The following is a 20429-nucleotide window of genomic DNA, read 5'->3' as shown; positions in this document are numbered from 1 at the left end:
TTAGCTAGACACAGAGTGCTGATTGGTGCATTTACAAACCTTTAGCTAGACACAGAGCACTGATTGGTGCAATTACAATCCTCTAGCTAGACAGAAAAGTTCTCCAAGTCCCCACTTGACCCAGAAAGTCCAGCTGGCTTCACCTCTCACCAGCAAGACTGAGTTGGTGGCATGTGGGGGACAATAGCAAAAAAATCGCAGGCCCAGGCAAGCCACCTGGCCCTGAATGCCAGATCCAGCTCTCACTGGTGGTGTAACCCTCAGAAGGCTCCCTGAGCTCTCTAGCACTAAGTTTCACGTCAAAAAAAGTAGGCGCTATTATCTCTACTCAAAGGTTTGTTATTATAAAAGAAGTTCTGGCCAGGTATGGTGATTCACGCCTGTAATTTCAGCACTTTAGGAGGCAGAGGTAGGAGGATTGCTTGAAGCTGGGAGTTTGAGATCAGCTTGGGCAACACTGCAAGATTCTGTTTCTACAAACATTTTTTTTTTTTTTTTTTTTTAAAGAAGTGCCTAGTCTGCATTGGGGAGTTATACCTGATATAAATGATGAATTGATGGGTGCTGACGAGTTGATGGGTGCAGCACACCAACATGGCACAAGTATACATATGTAACAAACCTGCACGTTATGCACATGTACCCTAGAACTTAAAGTATAATAAAAAAAAAAAAAAAGTAAATCAAATAGAGGAAAAAAAAAAAAAAAAAAAAGAAGTGCCTAGTCTGTGGTAGTGCCTTTTCCCACAGTACTGAGAATGTACCCCAAAACACATTATTCTCTTTCCTCCCTGAAAGCCACCAGGCAAACCGGCCACAGGACCTGGTATACTCTTCAATCAGCCAGCCCTTCAATATGACCTTTTCTGCCAAAGTTGTTCTCTAGAAATCCCTGCTTCTCCTACCCCTACGTGGCAAGGCTCATCTTAGGTGAAAGGCAAGAAAAAAAAAAAAATAGGAGAAACTGGGCACAGGGAGTGACAAGCCCTCACTCCTGGTGCAGAGGCTGGGAACTGCCAGCTTCTGCCTGGAATGTTTGCAAGCATCTTTTCTGTTCACTGTATTGTAATGATCATAATAACACTCCATTCCATAACACTCAGTCCTCATATTACATCATTCAGTTCCAAACACTGGATAAATATGAATGTGTCTTCACTATGCCTCTAAAAGCCATAAGAGAAATTATGTTTCAAAAACACCAAAAACCAAGGACATAAAAGTACTGGAGGTTTCCAAATGAATCACAGATTTCAAGGGTAACTGCAGGCACAGAGCAGCTTAAGAATAAACACCTACCTTGCCAAAGTCTCCTGTTCATTGCTGGGGAAACCAGTAACAGCAGTGAAAACATACCCCTGGGCAAGCCAGCCAGCAGGTGCTGGAGAGGGTCTCGCTGTTGGTGGCTTCCCAGACAGCTGTGGGAACTCTGAACCAATCTCTTCCCTCCCAGTTAACTCCCCCATAGCAACTCCTAAGTTCTACACTGGTACCAACACCCTTTCCCTCGTCTTACCCAGCCCCCTCCTTCCTGCACTTCCCTCCTTCCTGGTCTTTGTCCTTCCAGAGGCGACAGGCAGGCTCTCTAGACTGTCCAACAGGCAGCTTGCAGCTCTCAGCAGGCCCGGCTGTGAACTACACCCCACAGCAGCTCCAGTTTGCAGAATGCAATGGACAGCTTGGGAACACTAATGCATTTCCACTATCACTTGTCATTTTAAAGAGTGACACACATTTTCTCTCTCTTCTTAAACCCCACATTACCCTCCATCTTTCTTCTCCATCTCTGACTCAGTTCTCAGAGCAGGTGCCCTTGATGACACTCACCAGAGACAAGCAACTGCTAGTGAAGGCAGCGCTGTTATAAAACTGCATCCCATCTGAGCCCCAGAGTCATTCTCCAGCCATGAGGATCCTCACCCTCCTTTTCACAGGTGAGGAAAGTGAGATTCAGAAAGAATGCAACTTCCCCAGTGTGACTCAGCTCATGTGCCCACACTGACTTCTGGGGTGCTATGGGCTGAATGTTTGTGTCCCCCACAAATTCCTATGCTGAAACTGAATCTTCAATCTAATGGCATTAGGAGGTGGGGCCTTTGGGAGGTGATTAGGTCATAAGGGTGCAGCCTTCATGAATGGGATTAGTGCCCTCACAAGAGAGGTTCCAAGGAGCCTGTATGCCTCTTCCACCGTATGAAGACACAGCAAGAAGGCACCACCTATGAGGAACGGTGAAACCAGACACTAAATCAGCCAACACCTTGATTTTGATTTCTGTCCAAAATCACAGAACTGTGAGCACTTACATTCTGTTGTTTATATACCAGTCGGGTTATGGTATTTTATGATAGCAGGCCAAACAGACAAAGAGCATTAAGGAGTGAGTTTAACAGTGATACAACCAGCTGGAAAGTAAAGAGAAGGAAAAAGAGCAAGTGAGGTATCTGGGAAATGATATTAAAGATTAGCTCCAGGAACCAAGGAATATATACAAACAGCTGACATAAAGCAACATGGTGAATCTCAAATATACTATCAAGAAAAAGAAGATCAAAAGATAACAAAGGATTACCACTTATGGAACATTTACCAGTTTATCATATTAATAAAGGCTATGATGAAGGATACAGATGAACAGCCTGATGAAGCGAGACATAGGGTGAGGTCTAGAAGAGTCCAGAGTGCAGGAGCTTCTGTCCCCACAGAGCTGGAGTCTGCCACCCTCCAGGCATGTAGACGTGTTACTAGCCAGGAAGCTTTCAAAACCCCATACTTTGGGGGTTTCTATGAAGGCCTCATCAAGGAGGCATAATGGATTATTAACTCTACTTCCAGCCCTCTCCTCTCTCTGGAAAATGGAGGACGGGGCTGGAAGCTCCAAGCTTTTCATCATGGCTTGGTCCATCTGGTACCAACCCCCACACAGGAGCCCATTAAGAGTTGTCTTGCTAGGACAAGAGCAGCTGCACTGCTATCACCCAGGAAATCCCAAAGGATTTAGGAACCATGTGTCAGGAACCAGGGTCAAAGATCAAATATTAGAACAAAAGCTATTCCTACCATCCAGGAAATCCCAAGGGATTCAGAAACTCTGTGCCAGGTGCTCTCATCACTCCGGAAATTACAAAGGTTCTAGAAGCTGTGTCAGCAACCAGGATCAAAGAGCAAATATTAGAACAAAAGATTCTCTGGGCACCGTTATCTACAAGGGTTTTGAGAGTTCTGTCTCAAGAACCAAGGGCTGAGGCCAATAAACACATATATATTTACTACTATTTAATAGTGTTCAACAAACATCATCAAAGACAATGAAGTTGGCTGTTCTATTACAGAGAACACAGTGAATTTTTCTATTTCCCAACCCACTTCTAACACTGGTACAGCTGGTTGACCTTGGAACAATTCTTTTTTTTTTTTTTTGAGACAGTCTCACTGTCACCCAGGCTGGAGTGCAGTGGCGAGATCTCGGCTCACTGCCACCTCTGCCTCCCGGGTTCAAGCAATTCTCTGCCTCAGCCTCCCAAGTAGCTGGGATTACAGTTGCCTGCCACCACGCCTGGCTAATTTTTGTCTTTTTTTTTTTTTTTTTAGTAGAGACAGGATTTCACCATCTTGCCCAGGCTGGTCTTGAACTCTTGACCTCGTGATCCACCCACCTCAGCCTCCCAAAGTGCTGGGATTACAGGTGTGAGCCACCGCGCCTGGCCAATTCTTTTCTTTTTTTGGGACAGAGTCTCCCTCTGTTGCCCAGGCTGGAGTGCAGTGGCGTGATCTTGGCTCACTGCAACCTCCACCTCCTGGGTTCAAGAGATTCTCCTGCCTCAGCCTCCCGAGTAGCTGGGAGTAAAGGTGCCTACCACCATGCCTGGCTAATTTTTGTATCTTTAGTAGAGACAGGGTTTCGCCATGCTGGCCACGCTGGTCTCAAATTTCTGACCTCAGGTGATCCACCCACCTCGGCCTCCCAAAGTGCCGGGATTACAGGTGTGAGCCATTGCACCCGGCTGGAACAATTCTTGATCCTTTCTTCCTACGTGTTTGAAAAGCATAAAAATACTTAACAATCCTTGGAAGTCCTTTAACAGAAGACTTTACTCCGTAACAATTCCTTCCTTCCAACTTTCTTACAATGATGACATATATGAGAAGAAATGAAGTTCAAAATTCAAACAACGAAGGGTTAGGTAAATGATCTAGGGTTAGGTAAATGATCTAGTGGTCAATCAGTATGTGCCATCATAATTAGAATTAGCAAAAACTTGCCTAATTACAATACAGGTTTTTGCAAAAGCCCAAGTTGTATTTTAGAGCTTCTAAATCCCTTTTTCTACCAATCCATCCTTCCCAAAAGTCACAAATCTACATTCTAGCTAGCTAAGGTGCAAGTAATTAGGAAAATACAGGAAAAGTCAAGAAACAAAACTCCTAGATAAAATACACCACCGACCGATTTGCCACTGATAACAGACTGTCATGAAATGTTCATATCATGGACTCCCAACTCCTACAGCAGAGTTTTCCATTGGCAGTAGCGGTGGGACATGGAGGACCTACATATGTGACACTCAAACCCAGTCACATGTTTTCAATATTAAAAGACCCTCTCTGTTAAGAAGTACTATAGACCCTTTTAAAGGTATCATATGGGGCCAGGTGCAGTGGCTCACACCTATAATCTCAGCACTTTGGGATATCAAGGTGGGCGGATCACCTGAGGTCAGGAGTTCAAGACCAGCCTGGCCAACGTGGTGCAACCAAGTCTCTACTAAAAATACAAAAAATCAGCCAGGCATGGTGGTGGGCGCCTATAATCCCAGCTACTCGGGAGGCTGAGGCACAAGAATCGCTTAAACCCGGGAGGTATATGTTGCAGTGAGCTGACATCGCTCCACTGCACTCCAGCCTGGGTAACAGAGAGAGACTCCTTCTCAAAAAAAAAAAAAGTGTCAGATAGTAAGAAACATGTGATGACACTTACGAAAAACTGGAGCCAACATCCTATGAAGTTGATGGGGATTTTATTATTTATAGAGGAAAGCTAGTTTTCAGATCTTCCACGGCGGCTACCTATCCTTTCCCAAATGATCGTCAATTAATCTTTGACCAAAGAAGCACCAAAAGCTCTGAAGAGAATACAGCTCCCCCGACACACTGAACAACTCCCTCATGGCTTCCCCATCTTGAGAGTGTTCTACCGTAATATTCTACCGTACTTACCATAATGGTGTGTTCAGGAAATTTGGCACGGACGAGTTTCACGAATTCCACAAAATGTTCTGAATACCCATTGGCCACATCCAGGCAAATAAACTTAACCTGTGGTACAGCTTTCAAGACACTGGTCATCTTTTCCAGATCGTTCTGCCCACTGCCGGAACTCACGGCTACGTGCTGCACCAAAATAAACCAAGAAGACAGGCATGAACAGCAGCATTCAGACATCAGACCCTGCCCCATCTACGCACCTATTCTGGGACAGTACAACAACCCTTTTAGGTCTACCCTAATCAAATACACAATGCACCTGCTCGAGACACATGCAACAGCAGAGGTAAAAGGGATTCCTTCATTAAATTATCTAAACTTTGGCCAGGCACGGTGGCTCATGCTGTAATCCTAGCACTTTGGGAGGCTAAGGTGGGCAGATCACCAGAGGTCAGGAGGTTGAGACCAGCCTGGCCAAGATGGTGAAACCCCGTCTCTACGAAGAATACAAAAATTAGCCAAGTGGGGTGGCTCATGCCTGGAATCCCAGCACTTTGACAGGCTGAGGCAGGTGGATCACTGAGGTCAGGAGTTTGAGACCAGCCTGGTTATCATGGTGAAACTCTGTCTCTACTAAAAATACAAAAATTAGCCAGGCATGGTGGCAGATGCCTGTAATCCCAGCTCCTGGGGAGGCTGAGGCAGGAGAATAGCTTGAACCCGGGGGGCAGAGGTTGCCGTGGGCCAAGATTGTGCCACTGCACTCCAGTCTGGGCAACAGAGCAAGATTCCATCCCCCTCTGCCAAAAAAAAAACACAAACTACTGGCATGACTGTGTCATATCAGGGAAATTCAAGGGAGGACAGTGTGCAAGAAGTAGAAAGTTTCCAGGAAGGAGAAATAGCAATCAACTCGGGCTTCCCCACATGAAAGCTGTGGCCTTCACCCTAAGCGTCTTGAATGGGGAGCAAGAGAGGGGAAGATGTCTGAAATGCCTCTGATAAACTCCCTTCTATTTTGAGTTTTACTCCCAATAAAATAATAGCGCAGCATGTGACGTAGTTTGGATATTGTCCTCACCCAAATTTCATGTTGAAATATGATCCCCAATGCTGAATGTGGGGCCTGGTGGGAGGTGTCTGGGTCATGGGGGTGGATCCCTTATGAATGGCTTGGGCCATCCCCTTGGTGATCTCTAGGTCTGAGTTCACAGGAGATCTGGTCATTAAAAGTGTGTGACCTCCCATCCTCTCTCTCTCTCTCTCTCCCACTTCGCCTTCCACCATGATTGGAAGCTTCCTGAGGCCTCCCCAATAACAGATGGGTGACGCTATGCTTCCTGTACAGCCTGCAGAACCATTAGCCAATTAGACCTCTTTTCTTTATAAATTACCCAGTTTCAGGTATTTCTCTAAAGCAATGCAAGAACAGCCTAATACAGCACACAAATCTCAACCTGTACATAGAACTGCAAATCTGTTTTCCTATTAAAGGGATAAAATTTCCCAAGGTGTGAAAACAAACAAGGCTGACGTGATCTTTCACAACTGCACTTGTACATTTTTAAATCTGAAGCCATCATATCCTCCCCTATAACACCCTTGTCCCTTAACTTCCACCAGTGCCCTGGAACCTCACACCTCTCCCTTCTCCAAACATCTGCCCCTTGGGAAAGGACTTGTTTTCACTAATTTATGCCTTAGTGAAACTAAGACATGGATTGTTTATATTTTAACTCTTATCTCCAAATCCTGGGCCGCATACGAGTGATCTCTCTTAATACCCTTTATGTTATTCCCCCAAATCATAACAATGTAGCTGCAGCGCAGAGACTGAGTGTGAGCTGATGGTTAACATGACACATATTTACTCCAGCCTTCTCTGTGCATTCACGCCTGGGCCTCGTGGTTCACAGCTCTGCCCTGTGCCAGCCCAATCCACACAAGCCCACTCTCCCTCCCACTAGAGCTCTGCTTTTTTTAAATCTTACTTCATTTCTGTTAAAGTACACTACGTGGAACTTGAGATTGGTTGCCTTCTCTCACTGCTACTAAGTTTTTAACATTATCCCTTTTGAATATGCCTTTTATTTGGTGGTGGGCTGCGTAGTAAGTTGATGTATCACACTTGGTAACGAAGGCCACAGTTCCAGTTAACAATACATTGCCAAAAGCTCCCTTAAAGAAGGTGGAGGGAGGCCGGGCGTGGTGGCTCGCGCCTATAATCCCAGCACTTTGGGAGGCCAAGGTGGGTGGATCACTTGAGGCCAACATGGTGAAACCTCATCTCTACTAAAAATACAAAAAATCAGCCGAGCTAAGTGGCACATGCCTGTAATCTCAACTACTCAGGAGGCTGAGGCAGGAAAATCACTTGAACCCGGGAGGTGGAGGTTGCAGTGAGCCAAGATCACACCATTGCACTCCAGTCTGGGTGACAAGAGCAAAACTCTGCCTCAAATAAACAAAATTAAAAAAAAAAAAATTCTTTGGATACATAGAAAAAATGAGTATCTTTTAAAAATAGTCATTTTCCCTGTCTTTTTTTATAGAGAAAAACAGAAGAAAGTGAAAACAAGCATAATTCACTTGAACACAATATGGCAAAAATGAAGGACTTACTATTGAGTCAGAATTATTTTGTCTCCAAAACCACGTTTTCACTAATCAAAATCCATACATAATTAAAGCACAGTAACAACAACAACAGAAAGCCAGTGAGACCTTGAAAATGGTACGATCTGAAGTCATTTTCCAATCATAGATGATCTGACCAGCAGGGAGTACCTCTAACCCAGGGAGACCTGCCTGTGGTTTTGGCTCAGAACCCCCTGAATGTGGCAGGAGGAGGTGCAGGCGTGTTGCAGCAGGGCTTTTTCTTGTTTTTAAAATGCTTGGGTTTTTAACAGCTTTTTGAAATATAATGACATGCCATACCCATTCAACAAGCACAGTTCAATGATTTTTAGTACATTTAGAGTTCTGTAACCATCATGATCGATTTTAGAACATTTTCATAATCCTCCCAAAGAAAGTCCCATACCCCTTAACCACACTCCCTCCCCATACTTCCTCAGCCCCTCGGGCCGCTAATCTATTTTATGACTTAGATTTGCCTATTCTGGACATTTCCTAGAAATAGGATCATAGATGCTATGGCCTTTGCGTGTGGCCTTTTCTTTTTTTCTCTTTTTTGAGACAGAGTTTCTCTCTCATTGCCCAGGCTGGAGTGCAATGGCATGACCTTGGCTTACCGCAACTTCTGCTTGAACCTCCCGGGTTCAAGCAATGCTCCTGCTTCAGCCTCCCAAGTAGCTGGGATTATAGGCATGCGCTACCACACCCGGCTAATTTTGTATTTTTAGTAAAGACAGGGTTTCTCCAGGCTGGGCCGGCTGATCTCAAACTCCCAACCCTCAGGTGATCCACCCAACTCGGCCTCTCAAAGTTCTGGGATTACAAGTGTGAGCCATTGTGCCCGGCTGCTTCTGGCCTTTTCACTTAGTGAAATGTCCTCAAGGTTCGTCCATGCTGTAGCCCGTATCAGACTTTGACTCCTTACAGCTAAACAGTGTTCCATTGTATGGATATACCTTATTTTGTATGTCCTTTCACCCACTGATAGACATTTGGGTTGAGTCTACTTTGGGCTATTATGAATAACGCTGCTATGAACATTCATGTACAAGTTTTTCTGCGGAAATGTGTGCATTTCTGTTGAGTCTACACCTAGAAATGGAATTGCTGGGTCACATGGTAACTCTTATAGTTAATGTTCCAGGAACTGACAACTGTTTTCCAAAGCAGCTGCATGCACCATTTTCCACTCCCAGCAGTGAACAAGGGTTCCAGTTTCTCCACATCCTCAACAACAATTATTGTCTTCTTTTAAATAGAGATGGGGGTCTCACTATGTTAACCAGGCTGGCCTTGAACTCCTGGGTTCAAGCAATCCTCCCACCTCAGCCTCCCAAAGTGCTGGGATTACAGGCATGATCCATGGTGCCTGGCTATTATCCATCTTTTTGATGATAGCCATCCTGGTGGGAATAATGTTTACTCAACTCTAAAACACCTTGTTTTACTCAGAAGTTTTTTCTACAGCCAAAAGACAGGCTCTACCTTGAATTAGCTGGCAGGAAACACAGGTCTTCCCCAAATTCTTGGGATATAACACTTCATCTTTCAAGGGAAAACAGACATTTCTTACAGATAAATCCTAGTATTTTAATAACATGATATGGAAACAAATTTTCTCAGCAAATCCCTGGCAATGGCACAGGGCTAGAGAAACACCGAACTCTCAATGTCTCTCTGCTACTGACTGAAATCCTCTTGACAGCTCTGAAGATTTTGCACTCCCCCTGCTACACTGGTAATTGATAACTAGGCTGTAGTCGTACCTGCAGGCATTCTGGGTGATTTGTGGCAAAGAGCTTCCAGTCATCCAGGGAGTAATGCTTGTGAATTGCCGTAAACATGGAGTGCTAGGAAACAAAACAGCACCATTAGGATGGGAAGCCAAGTGAGAGCCCCCCCTCCCTCCTCCATCTGGAGGTGGTGATCCAACAAGACAAAGGCATCAGTGTTCCTGCCATCCATGCTTAATTTGCTTTGAATATGCTCCTAGCAGCCAAAACCAGACAAAGGTACAACCACTGAAATCATAAAACCCTGTTTCCCATTCTAGTCTGGTTAGACAATACTGCATTCAGGACCAGGGAGGCTCTGCCAGGAGGCAGGAAAGGGATAAAAGAGAATTCTCAGAGCCCTGCCCAGCTGACCCAGGCTCCCACCCACACCTGTATTAGGCCAAAAGCAGCACAGATGGTCCAAAGAGAAAACCAGGCAGCAGGTCCCCCGCCCAGGAGAAGGACCATCCTAATACAAATTTCTGCTCAGCCAGCCCTGAAGAACCCCACCTTATCCCCGAAAGCTTTCTCTTGTGTTCACAACCTGAACACTTCTTGCTGAAAGGTAAATCCGTCGGGCAGTCGGTAATCTTGATGATGGGAATTATATGAAGTATAACCCCATACTATGACTATTGCCCTAGCATTTAGGACCTGCCGACCTGCTTTGTGTCAGTCTTTTCCACGTGTCATTTCATTTAATTTTTGGAACAACTTTGAACAGCATTATTAGCTTCATGAGCATAAATGGAGCTGAAGAGATTTAAATTGCCCAGGCATGGCGGCCTACGCCTGTAATCCCAGCACTTTAGGAGGCCGAGGCAGGAGGATCACTTAAGCCCAGGAGTTCGAGACCAGCCTGGTAACATGGCAAGACCCCCCCATGTCTATTTAAAAAAACAAAAAACAAATAAAACCTACAAAATTTGCTGAGCGCGATGGCGTACACTTGTAATCCCAGCATTTTTGAAGGGTGAGGTGAGTGGATCACCTGAGGTCAGGAGTTCGAAACCAGCCTAACATGGTGAAACCCCATCTCTACTAAATACAAAAAATTAGCCGGGCATGGTGGAGTGCCTGTAATCCCAGCTACTCGGGAGGCTGAGGCAGCAGAATCACTTGAACCTGGGAGGCAGAGGTTGCAGTGAGCCAAGATGGCACCACTTGTTGCCTAGGCAACAAGAGCAAAACTCGGTCTCAAAAAAAAAAAAAATTACGAAATGTAACAACTGCATGCATGGCTAGGAAGAGGCGAAGGCCAGAGTCAAACTTGGATCTGACTATGGAGACTGTACACTTTGCCCTTTAACAGAAGCCTCCCACCTAACTTCTCTGGGGCTACCTATGTCCCCATCTACAACTTCTCATCCTAAACTTCTACGACTTCAGTAACTTGCACTAGTTCTATGGATCCTAGAAACAGGAAATTCACAGTAGACACCCATGGTTAGCTACACCAGTCTATGCTATTCCATTAGCAGGGAGACTTCCTAGGAAAATGGGAAGAGCACAGCAAGTTCTAGGTTTTTCCTGGACTATAATCTATTATGTGAATTAATCAGACTTGATTGCTCCCTGGTTCCCCTCACTTTTACACTAACACATAATCCATCAGTAGCAATGGCTGATGACAGAGCAAAGCAGGGAAAGGGTGAGGAGAAAAAAAATACCGGTTCCTTAGCAATTAATTCATTAGCCTCTGGCCCAACACTCAGTAGGGGCTGAGGTCTGACAGACATGCAAGTGATCATGGAATCTGACAGACCACCCCTACTCCATTTTGGGAGCTCATCATTTATTTGAGAATCTTTTCTTTCGAATCACTGGCCAATAATGAATCTCAGCACCTCCTGTGGTCAGACTTGCTGCTCACAGTGAGAAGCTCTCTCAACTAATTGGATTTACCTTTTCACTTGGCAGGCATTATCCACAGGAAAGACAGAACCCCTGAGTGCAGCAGACATTCCACATCTACGATGCAGAAGATGGTCTGCCCCTCACCCATAAAGGTCCTGCCCACAAACGGGTTTTCCTTTATTTTTCCCAAAGCCAGGACACTATTTTTAATTTGTTTTTAAATTTTAACAAATAGTACTTCTCAGATTGATCTACACAATGAGTTTTGTTTTTTCGTTTTGTTTTTTTTTTTTTTTTGAGACAGGGTCTTGCTCTGTCAGCCAGACTAGAGTGCAATGGCGCCATCTTGGCTCACTGCAACCTCTGCCTCCCAGCTCAAGTGATCTTCCCACCTCAGCCTCCCGAGTAGCTGGGACTACAGACTCATGCCACCACACCGAACCAATTTTCATATATATTTTTTTTTTATAGAAATGAGGCTTTGTCATGTTGCCCAGTCTGGTCTTGAATTCCTGAGCTCAAGCAATCCGCCTGCCTCTACCTCCCCAAATCCTGGGATTACAGGTGTGAGCCACTACACCCATCCAAAGCCAGGATATTAACTACCCTCTTTATGAAAAATTAGGCTGTTGTAGTTGGCTAAAAGAGACCTTGAGCTTGTACTGTGATCTGTCCATTTAAGTTGAGGGGTAAATTCCTTAGATTCTAGAGTCAGTCTGGGTTGGAATCCTGATTCTCTCTCTGTATATATCTGGCTGAGGGCCTAGGGCAAGTGACCTACCCCTCCCCTCTCTGCCTCAGTTTCCTCATCTGTAAAAGGAACCTATCTTGTTGAGCTGTGTCAAGAATTAAGAGATACAGGCCAGGCACAGTAACTCACACCTGTAATCTCAGCACTTGGGGCAGGCGGATCACCTGAGGTCAGGAGTTCAAGGCCAGCTTGGCCAACATGGTGAAACCCCATCTCTACTAAAAATACAAAAATTAGCCAGGTGTGGTGGCATGTGACTGTAATCCCAGCTACTTGGGAGGCTGAGGCAGGAGAATCGTTTGAACCGGGGGGCGGATGTTGCCGTGAGCCAAGATTGTGTCATCGCACTCCAGCCTGGGCGACAGAGCAAGACTCCATCTAAAAAAAAAGAAATACATTATCTGCAGTGTTTTGCACATAAGCACTCGATACATGTATTCGACATAATTATACAGTAAATGCTGCAGCACAGACTGCATACAAAACAGCTCTGCCTTAATTTTAAAGGGGTTGTCACTTTTCTGCAATATGGCACTCTTCATGTTGTCTAGCTTCTTTTTGTATCTCTAATTTCCAAAACCATCACAGTCATTTTCACGAAGCAATGGATGCAGATCTAGACCATCTCACTGAACACAAAGTCTAGACGCTGTCCACTTTCTGATTGAAAGGAAAGACAGAGAATGACCCAAAACATCTCACATTTCTACTCTTCCCTGTGTATAAAGCCAGGGTGGGCTCCTGATAACCTGTCCATATTGTGAGCAGCAAAGGAAGAAAACAAAAGCCTACCGCCTCACCTGTGACATCACGGCTGCCATCTCAAACGTGCCCACGGTGTCCATGTTGGCCACGATAATGGGAATCCCTGAGTAGGTCTGCTTTGAATTTCGAAACGTGAAGGTGCGTTCAAGATCCACCTGTTGGCAAAAACAAAAAAAAAAAAAAAGGGGGGGGGGAAGATATGAGTGCTTTGCTCTTATGTGAAACGTGCAGAATTTCTGGAGTTTGGAGTGAGTAAGAACACCACAAAAGTCCCGGGATTCTCTTAGGGGTCAAAGACAAGTATTCCAAAGACACCAGAGTCGCAAAGGAAACCAGGTAAGGCACTGGATTCAGGTGCAAAAGCTGAAATGGGCTCCTCGCTTTCCTTGTTCAAGCACCAGCAGAAGGCACTGGAAATTCCACCATTGAGACAAGCCTCGGAATCGGAAGCTCTCTCCTCCTTTCCCAGCCTCTCCAACCCCACTGCCGCCTTCTATCCGCATCCCTAAAGACCCTCGTACATGTTATCTTCATCCCACCTCCCAGCTCTACAGAAACCATTCCCCTCCTGGGAGCACCTGCTCCACTCTTCCTTGCCAACCATGGCCCTCGTCCTGGAACAATCCCTTCACTTCTTACCTTTCACCTAGAGCCCCACTCCAAATTCGCCCTGCAGTGAGCACCACACCATTAATCCCTTTGCCTTTTACCCTCCATGGCTGCTTTAATTATGAGGATCTTTCAAAAAGCTGGTGGAAAGTACATTGCAACCATATGTTCCTGCATATCAACACTTGTTCCTTTGACTTGCAAGCAGCTGGGGGGCAGAGGGGTGGGCGCGGGGGCTCCAATTCTTCTGTAACTTCAAGATCAGAGCATGTAGGACTAACCCTGCTATCAGCAATCCAGAACAACACAGCCACAAGGGCGGGCTTGACAGAAGCCACGTGCTAGATAGAGCCAGGCACTCATCAAGAGCTAGAAGAGTCCGCATTACTTCTCTGACCAAGGGCAGATGCCAGCCTGTCTACCCACCCACCATCCTCAGTCTGCTCTTATCCCAGGAAGGCTACCTGTTACAGGTTCCACTTCTCAAGTTCATTTCTGGCTGGGATTGGTCAGTGGAGGACACTGGATGGGAAACTGGAGGACAGTGGCAGGCAGAGTGGGGGGAAGTCAGCGTAGTTCTCCCAGAACCCCTCTGCCTTAGGCAGCTGATCCAGAGCAGCTGTGTCGCCTCCAGGCCTGGATCCTCTGACCAGAGAGGCCTGCGTATTCCTTGTTCCAGCTTTCCGTAAGCGAGCCCAGTCCCTTCCTGGGCTCCAGAGCACTGTCTTCTCCCTCCGACCCTCGCCCTAAGGTAGGGGTGGCTTGTTGCTGTTGCTGATCTCTGGGGTGCCTCAATATCCCCGGTTGTGTGAGGATGCCCCGCATTCAATTCCATGTTTTAAACAGTCAGCATTGTTTGTTTCTCTGGCTGGACTCTGATAGACACAAACCACATTAGAAGTGAGTGCTTCCCCAAGGGGAACTGGCCAGAGAAGCACAGGTGTGAATCTTACGCTTCTGAAGTAACTTAGACCTACATTAACCCTGGCTTCATGAATTACGCCAGCAAGAGTCATTTTCTGCCATGTTTACCTAGATACTCCTCTCATTTTTTTCACTTGAGGCAACTTTCACTTTGCAATCAGCATTAAGTCAGAAAACACCATGGGACAGCTCCGCCCCTTAACCCTTTTCATTTCTCTTGCTTCTCAACACAGGGTTCTGTGTCCAGAAGGCATCCTGGGTGAATGATGTCATAAACATGACTGCACAGGCCTCACACAGCAATCAGTGAGGAGAAATGAGATGCTGGAAGTGCACGAACCTACGCGCAGTAGCGCGTCCCTTTCTCCACTTCCTTCCTGATGACTCTGGGTCATACTTCAGTGGAGCACGTTACAGCGACATTCTGAAAGAGAACTGAAGGGATCTACCCATGGCAACCCTGTGTGCGGCTAATGGCTCTCTAACATTTGGCTTGGCAGGCTTGAAACAATCAGAATTCCTTGGTCTCAAATTACTCTTCTATCCTCCAACAGGCGTGGGGCTAGCTGCTACACTCTGCACCCGGCTGAGATCACAATGGGGTTTTCTTGGCACGCCAAAACCTATCAGCAGGACACAAAATGCAGAGCTCTTCATGGAAAAGGGCAGCCTTAACAGTAAACGCTTCCCCTCATTTCCAGTCCTTTTTATGAGCTAGCTCTTTGCCATCATTAATTCTAAGAATGAGAAATAAAGTGATCTTCCCCAACTTTATCCGCCCAGACACACCCACATAACCCAGGCCAGTTGTTCACTGGCAGAGATAAATATTTTAAATATTTCAGCCTCACAGGAACAGCACTTGGCACTTAGTCTGGCACAGCCGGCCAGTACGCCAAATATAGATTTGATTCCCTGTCTAAGCCTGACCTGAAAGGGAACATAAAGTAACAAAGTCCCCTCCCCCATCTGCTAACACACATCTCTGCTGCTCTCTAACAGGCCTTCATTAAAGCCAGTCCTGCCACCCAACATGTCAGGGGCTCAAAAGTGTAAATGGGCCGGCATGGTAGCTCACACCTGTAATCCTAGTACTTTGGGAGGCCGAGGCAGGCAGATCACTTGAGCTCAGGAGTTTGAGACCAGCCTGGGCAACGTGGTGAAACCCCATCTCTACACAAAATACAAAAAACTAGCCAGGCTTGGGTGGCACGAGCCTGTAGTCCCAGCTCCTCAGGAGGCTGAAGTGGGAGGATTGATTGAACACGGGAGGCTGAGGCTGCAGTGAGCCATGATCATGCCACGGAATGCCAGCCTGAGTGACAGTGAGACTTTGTCTCAAAAAAAAAAAGTACAAATAGAGGCCCACCTACCACATTCCTAAATAATTCAATGTAATAAGTCCAACGAACAAACTGCTACATAAAATAGGTTCTAACCTCCTACCCTAAAAAAAAACAATTTCATTCACAACCAGAAAGGCATCAGAACATGGTGGTGGGGAGCTGGCCCTGGGCCCCAGTCTGCCCCTCTTTCCTTCTCACCTAAATCCTTATGTATACAGAGAGGAACAGCCCCCCACCTTCAGTCTGCACATGAAGCTCTGTGCATACCCACGTACTTTTCCATAAACAACTGCCACTTGCCCACCCTGGGCTGGAGGTGAGCACACCAGCATCATGGGTGGCCCTTGGAAACATACCAGGGCAAGAAGCCCATGTAGGCCTTAGAGTCAGCTCAAAGTCACTTGGGGAAGGATATCCAGGATCCCGAGTACTTAGAGCACGGCCTAAGGAACGGCATAGCCCACAGGCCCTGCCCGGTGAGGAGGGATGCAATTAGGCGGGCAGACATGGGACCCAGGACAGAGGCTCCTTTTCCTAGATCTACAGATGGCAGTGAGTCAAGCAATTCTTTTATATATTGTATTTTATTACATAATTATATAGATTGCTCATTATCTGTAACACCTGTCTGAGTACAGGGACAACGTCTTCCAACTTTGTAGTTTTAGTGGCTCAAAACACGTGGGATAAACTAATGCCTGGCTAAAAGGTAAGAATACTGTGTTCTGGCCTCCAGCCTTTCGCAGCGTTTGGTGGCCCCAGCCCAGACTTCTGAATGTGCATCCAAGCCCTGAAAGCCTCACCATCAGTTATCAGGCTCGTGAGAAGCTCATGCCCAGCTGCAGTGCTACCAGCAAGCCGCAGGGTTCCACAAATGGAAAGGGCTTCAGAGGCTGGTCCAGCACACCCGGGTACCCATCAGAACCCTCTTAGAAGTGGTTCCAAAATACTCGTGCTCCAGCTGCCTCAAACTTCATGAATCACCACCTTTGTGCTGGACACATGATGTGTATTTTGGAGTGTTTCCCTAGGCGATTCTAATGCATTCATGACTCAGAACAGCGCCAAACTCTTTAATTTTCCAAAGCAAAATTTATAAAGACTGTTATGGATTGATTTATGTCTCCCCCCACAAAAAATGTTGAAGTCCTAACCTCTAGTACCTGTAAATGGGACCTTATTTAGTTAATAGGGTCACTGCAGATGATCAAGCTAAGGTGAGGTCAAGAGGGTGAGCCCCAGTCCAATATGACTGTTGTTCTTATAAAAAGGAGAAATTTCCAGGCACGTAATCCCAGCACTTTAGGAGGCTGAGGTGGGTGAATCACCTGAGATCGGGAGTTCGAGACTAGCCTGACCAACATGGAGAAACTCTGTCTCTACTAAAAATACAAAATTAGTCGGGTGTGGTGGCGCATGCCTATAATCCCAGCTACTCGGGAGGCTGAGGCAGCAGAATAGCTTAAACCCGGGAGGCAGAGGTTGTGGTGAGCCAAGATGACACCACTGCACATTCTTACTAGCTTAAGGACTAGGGTAAAATGTTTAAGCCAGAAATGGGTTCTAAGGAAGAAAACACTCAGGTAGAATGCAGGCTCCCCAGCATATCAGATGAAAACAAAGGTCTTGTCTCAATCCACAAACTCATCTTTTTCTCAGAAAAAGATTATCCTAATGTCCCCACATGACCCTGTGGAGCTTTATTCTTCCATGCCAGGGGCTGGACATTTGAGAGATGAATGCCTCTCTGGAGAATCCAGGCTAAGGCCACCTGGGCCACTGCTACCTGTATTCTTTGCCTCTCAGAGGTGACCTCAGATTCATTTCATTCATGTTCATTTATGGGAGGCTGGTGGAAATGTCCTTGCAGGAGTCCTGAAGCTTCTGAGGGGGAGATCACTCTTACTGTCCGTTTCCTGCTTACAGCCTGACGATCCATTGCTGGGCCTGGCTCTTAGCAAAACTGTCACGAGGATAAGCCCATCATCAGCTGTCAAAACCCTCCTCCCCTAGCCAGACTCTACTCCCAGGGTGTACGTTCTCTTTCCTGGCTCCACACAAATCCGCTGTTAGGCTCAATGTCGGTCATCTACCGTTCAGTTTCCAATTTGCCTCCAGATATTACTTCTGCCAGGATGCACACATTTTAAGCTTCTGATTGTGCAAGGAAAAGTTTTTATCTGCCCATGAAAAATTTCAGGCATCAACAAGCAAACTGAGAAAACATTGAGCGGGGATTAGGGAGGCCTAACTAGATCCCTCAATGCCACTGAGGCAAGTACAGTCAGATCATGGGGGTGGTCGGCCAGGCAACAGCCTCACGCACCAGGGAGCTAAACCATCACGGCAACCGATTAGAAACGCAATGCTGGTTAACTTCAGTCTCCAGGCCCGTGGCTGACAAACTCCCACGAACGTGAAAATATAAAAAAGACATCTCAAGGGCACTGAGTTCTCACTGCAATGTGTACATGAAGATTGCAAAGGTGCCATCCCAAACCGGAACATTAGTAGTTACAATCTGCCCAAATTGTGCAGCCAAGTGTTGCATGACATTGTCGCATGATGTGATAGTATTCTCTGAGAAGGAGTAATTCATTCGATTGCATAAATTTCATTTTAGCTTTAGAGACAGGGTTGTCCAGGCTGAAGTGCAGTAGCACCATCATAGCTCACTGTAACCTCCAACTCCTGGGCTCAAGCCATCCTCCCGCCTCAGCCTTCCAAGTAGCTGGGACTACAGGTGTGCACCATTGCTCTAATTTGTTAAATTTCTGTTGTAATCTCCAACTACTGGGCTCAAGCCATCCTCCCGCTTCAGCCTTCCAAGTAGCTGGGATTACAGGTGTGCACAACTGCCCTGGCTGATTTTTGAAATTTTTGTAGAGCTGAGGTCTTGCTATGTTGCCTAGGCTGGTCTCAAACTCCGGGCCTCAAGCAATCCTTCCACCTCAGCTTCCTAAAGTACTGGGATTACAGGTGTGAGCCACTGTGCCTGGCCCTATTACATTTATGTTCAATATTTTACCTTCTCAACATGTTTTCTGGTTCAGAAAATAAGTATATCTTTGTTTTGAACATCCAATTTTCTGAAAAATAAGTTTCTCTCTTCTAAATACATTTTGAATATTTAAAGAATATTGAGGCCACCAAATTATTAGCATATCCAGAATCCCCGTATTTCATCTTGGTCTTGCCTTAGGTACTGGCTACAGCTCATGCTTCCAGAGGCCCTGGCCTGCCCTCCAAACTGTTTTTGTTCCATGAGAGGCCCCCTCTTTAGCACCTGAAAGGTCATGAGGGACACGCACAGGGTCACCCAATCTGGGGTGATAAGCTTTAATCATTCCTCCCTCACCTCCTCCAGTCCTACCGGGCTCCAGCCAGCCAATGCTGCCGCTTACGGAAGGCCACTTGGTTTAGTCATTGGCTAACGCAGAGGCTTCCCCAATCCAAGCAAGCCCTCGGCTGGCAGCCCCAGGCACTGCAGTTAGGCCTGTCACCGGAGTGGGCAGCGGACTTCTTTGCTGAGGGGATTTATTTATGGTCTTGTTTGTGGAGCTGGACAGACGGAGCTGTGCAGGTTGGCCCAGCCTCCTAGTGTTTACTCCTTCAGCCTCAGCCTTCAGCCGTGTCCAGTTTCCTCACCTTCCTCTCCAGCTCTCAGCAAAGCCACAGTCACCAGCGCACACCACCCCGGGGCACTCTGTCTTTCAGTGCAACTAGTTTATCCTTCAGGGACTGACCTCCCTTCCCCCAGCCCCAGGCTATTTCCAGTCCGGTCTCCACCTGTTCCTTAGGATTTGAGTACACCCAGGCGGAACCAGGGAAATGCCCGAGGCTTCCAATTCGCCCCCAACTCTCCCATCCCAAAGCTTTCCGCTTCTCCAGGGCTAGGCTGGGACCGCGGACTGTCCGGTACCGCAGTCTCCAAGCCCCACTGCCAGCAAGGCCGCCAAACTCCGAAAGGAAACACTGAACTTGTGCCCTGGGTTCTCCTGTTTTTTCAGACGCATTCTCTAAGTTCCACCGCTGGACCTGAAGCAAAAGCAGCAGCAATTCTCAGCACTAGGAGACGCTGCCAAAAATCACCGGGATCTGCAGTTGTTTTTCTCGTCCCCTCTCCCCTAGCTCCAGTTTCCTTTTCTTGCTATATGCGCCCTCGTACCCCCATTCCTTCTAAACCAACTGGCCACTGGATCTCTGCTCATCTGTGGTCGAGTTTCACTGTGAACTTCCCCTAGGCCACCTAACGGGACCGACGTGTAGAGAATTTCAAGGGCCCCCGTATCACCGCCCTTAAAGACACCTCACGTCCCGGCAGGTGCTGGGGCGGGGGAATAGGGATGTAGCGCCCCAGCCTCAAACACTAAAGCAGGCAAGGTAACTCCGTGCCACCCCCTTCCACCCACTTGCCCCGCGCCACCTGGAAAAAAAAAAATCCCAGCCCCACTGCGACTTCCGAACGGCCCCCACCTCGGCTCGGCTCTTGAGGCTGCTCCGCTTAGGTCGGAGCAGGACATCCTTGAAGTCGAGCTTGAGGTCCGCATCTATGCGGGG

At 46.8% G+C, this 20429-nt stretch overlaps 1 protein-coding gene across 1 annotated transcript in view; it reads right to left on the bottom strand.

The window, feature by feature from the left end:
- The window catches only part of GMPR (guanosine monophosphate reductase), a 48659-nt gene extending 28230 nt beyond the window's left edge, over positions 1 to 20429 (bottom strand). Inside the window, exons 1-4 of the mRNA XM_011962740.1 lie at positions 20346 to 20429; positions 13026 to 13145; positions 9609 to 9692; positions 5218 to 5391 (exon numbers count right to left, since the gene is read on the bottom strand). Of these exons, the coding sequence (XP_011818130.1) occupies positions 5218 to 5391; positions 9609 to 9692; positions 13026 to 13070 (303 nt within the window). The 5' untranslated portion in view covers positions 13071 to 13145; positions 20346 to 20429. The remainder of the gene's footprint in view (positions 1 to 5217; positions 5392 to 9608; positions 9693 to 13025; positions 13146 to 20345) is intronic.

The sequence above is a fragment of the Colobus angolensis genome, unplaced genomic scaffold, assembly GCF_000951035.1.
Source record: "Colobus angolensis palliatus isolate OR3802 unplaced genomic scaffold, Cang.pa_1.0 Scaffold6, whole genome shotgun sequence".
In the NCBI taxonomy this organism is placed as follows: Eukaryota; Metazoa; Chordata; class Mammalia; order Primates; family Cercopithecidae; genus Colobus; species Colobus angolensis.
Note: the sequence above shows the minus strand (reverse complement) of the source record. Positions and strands in the feature narration are given on the sequence as shown.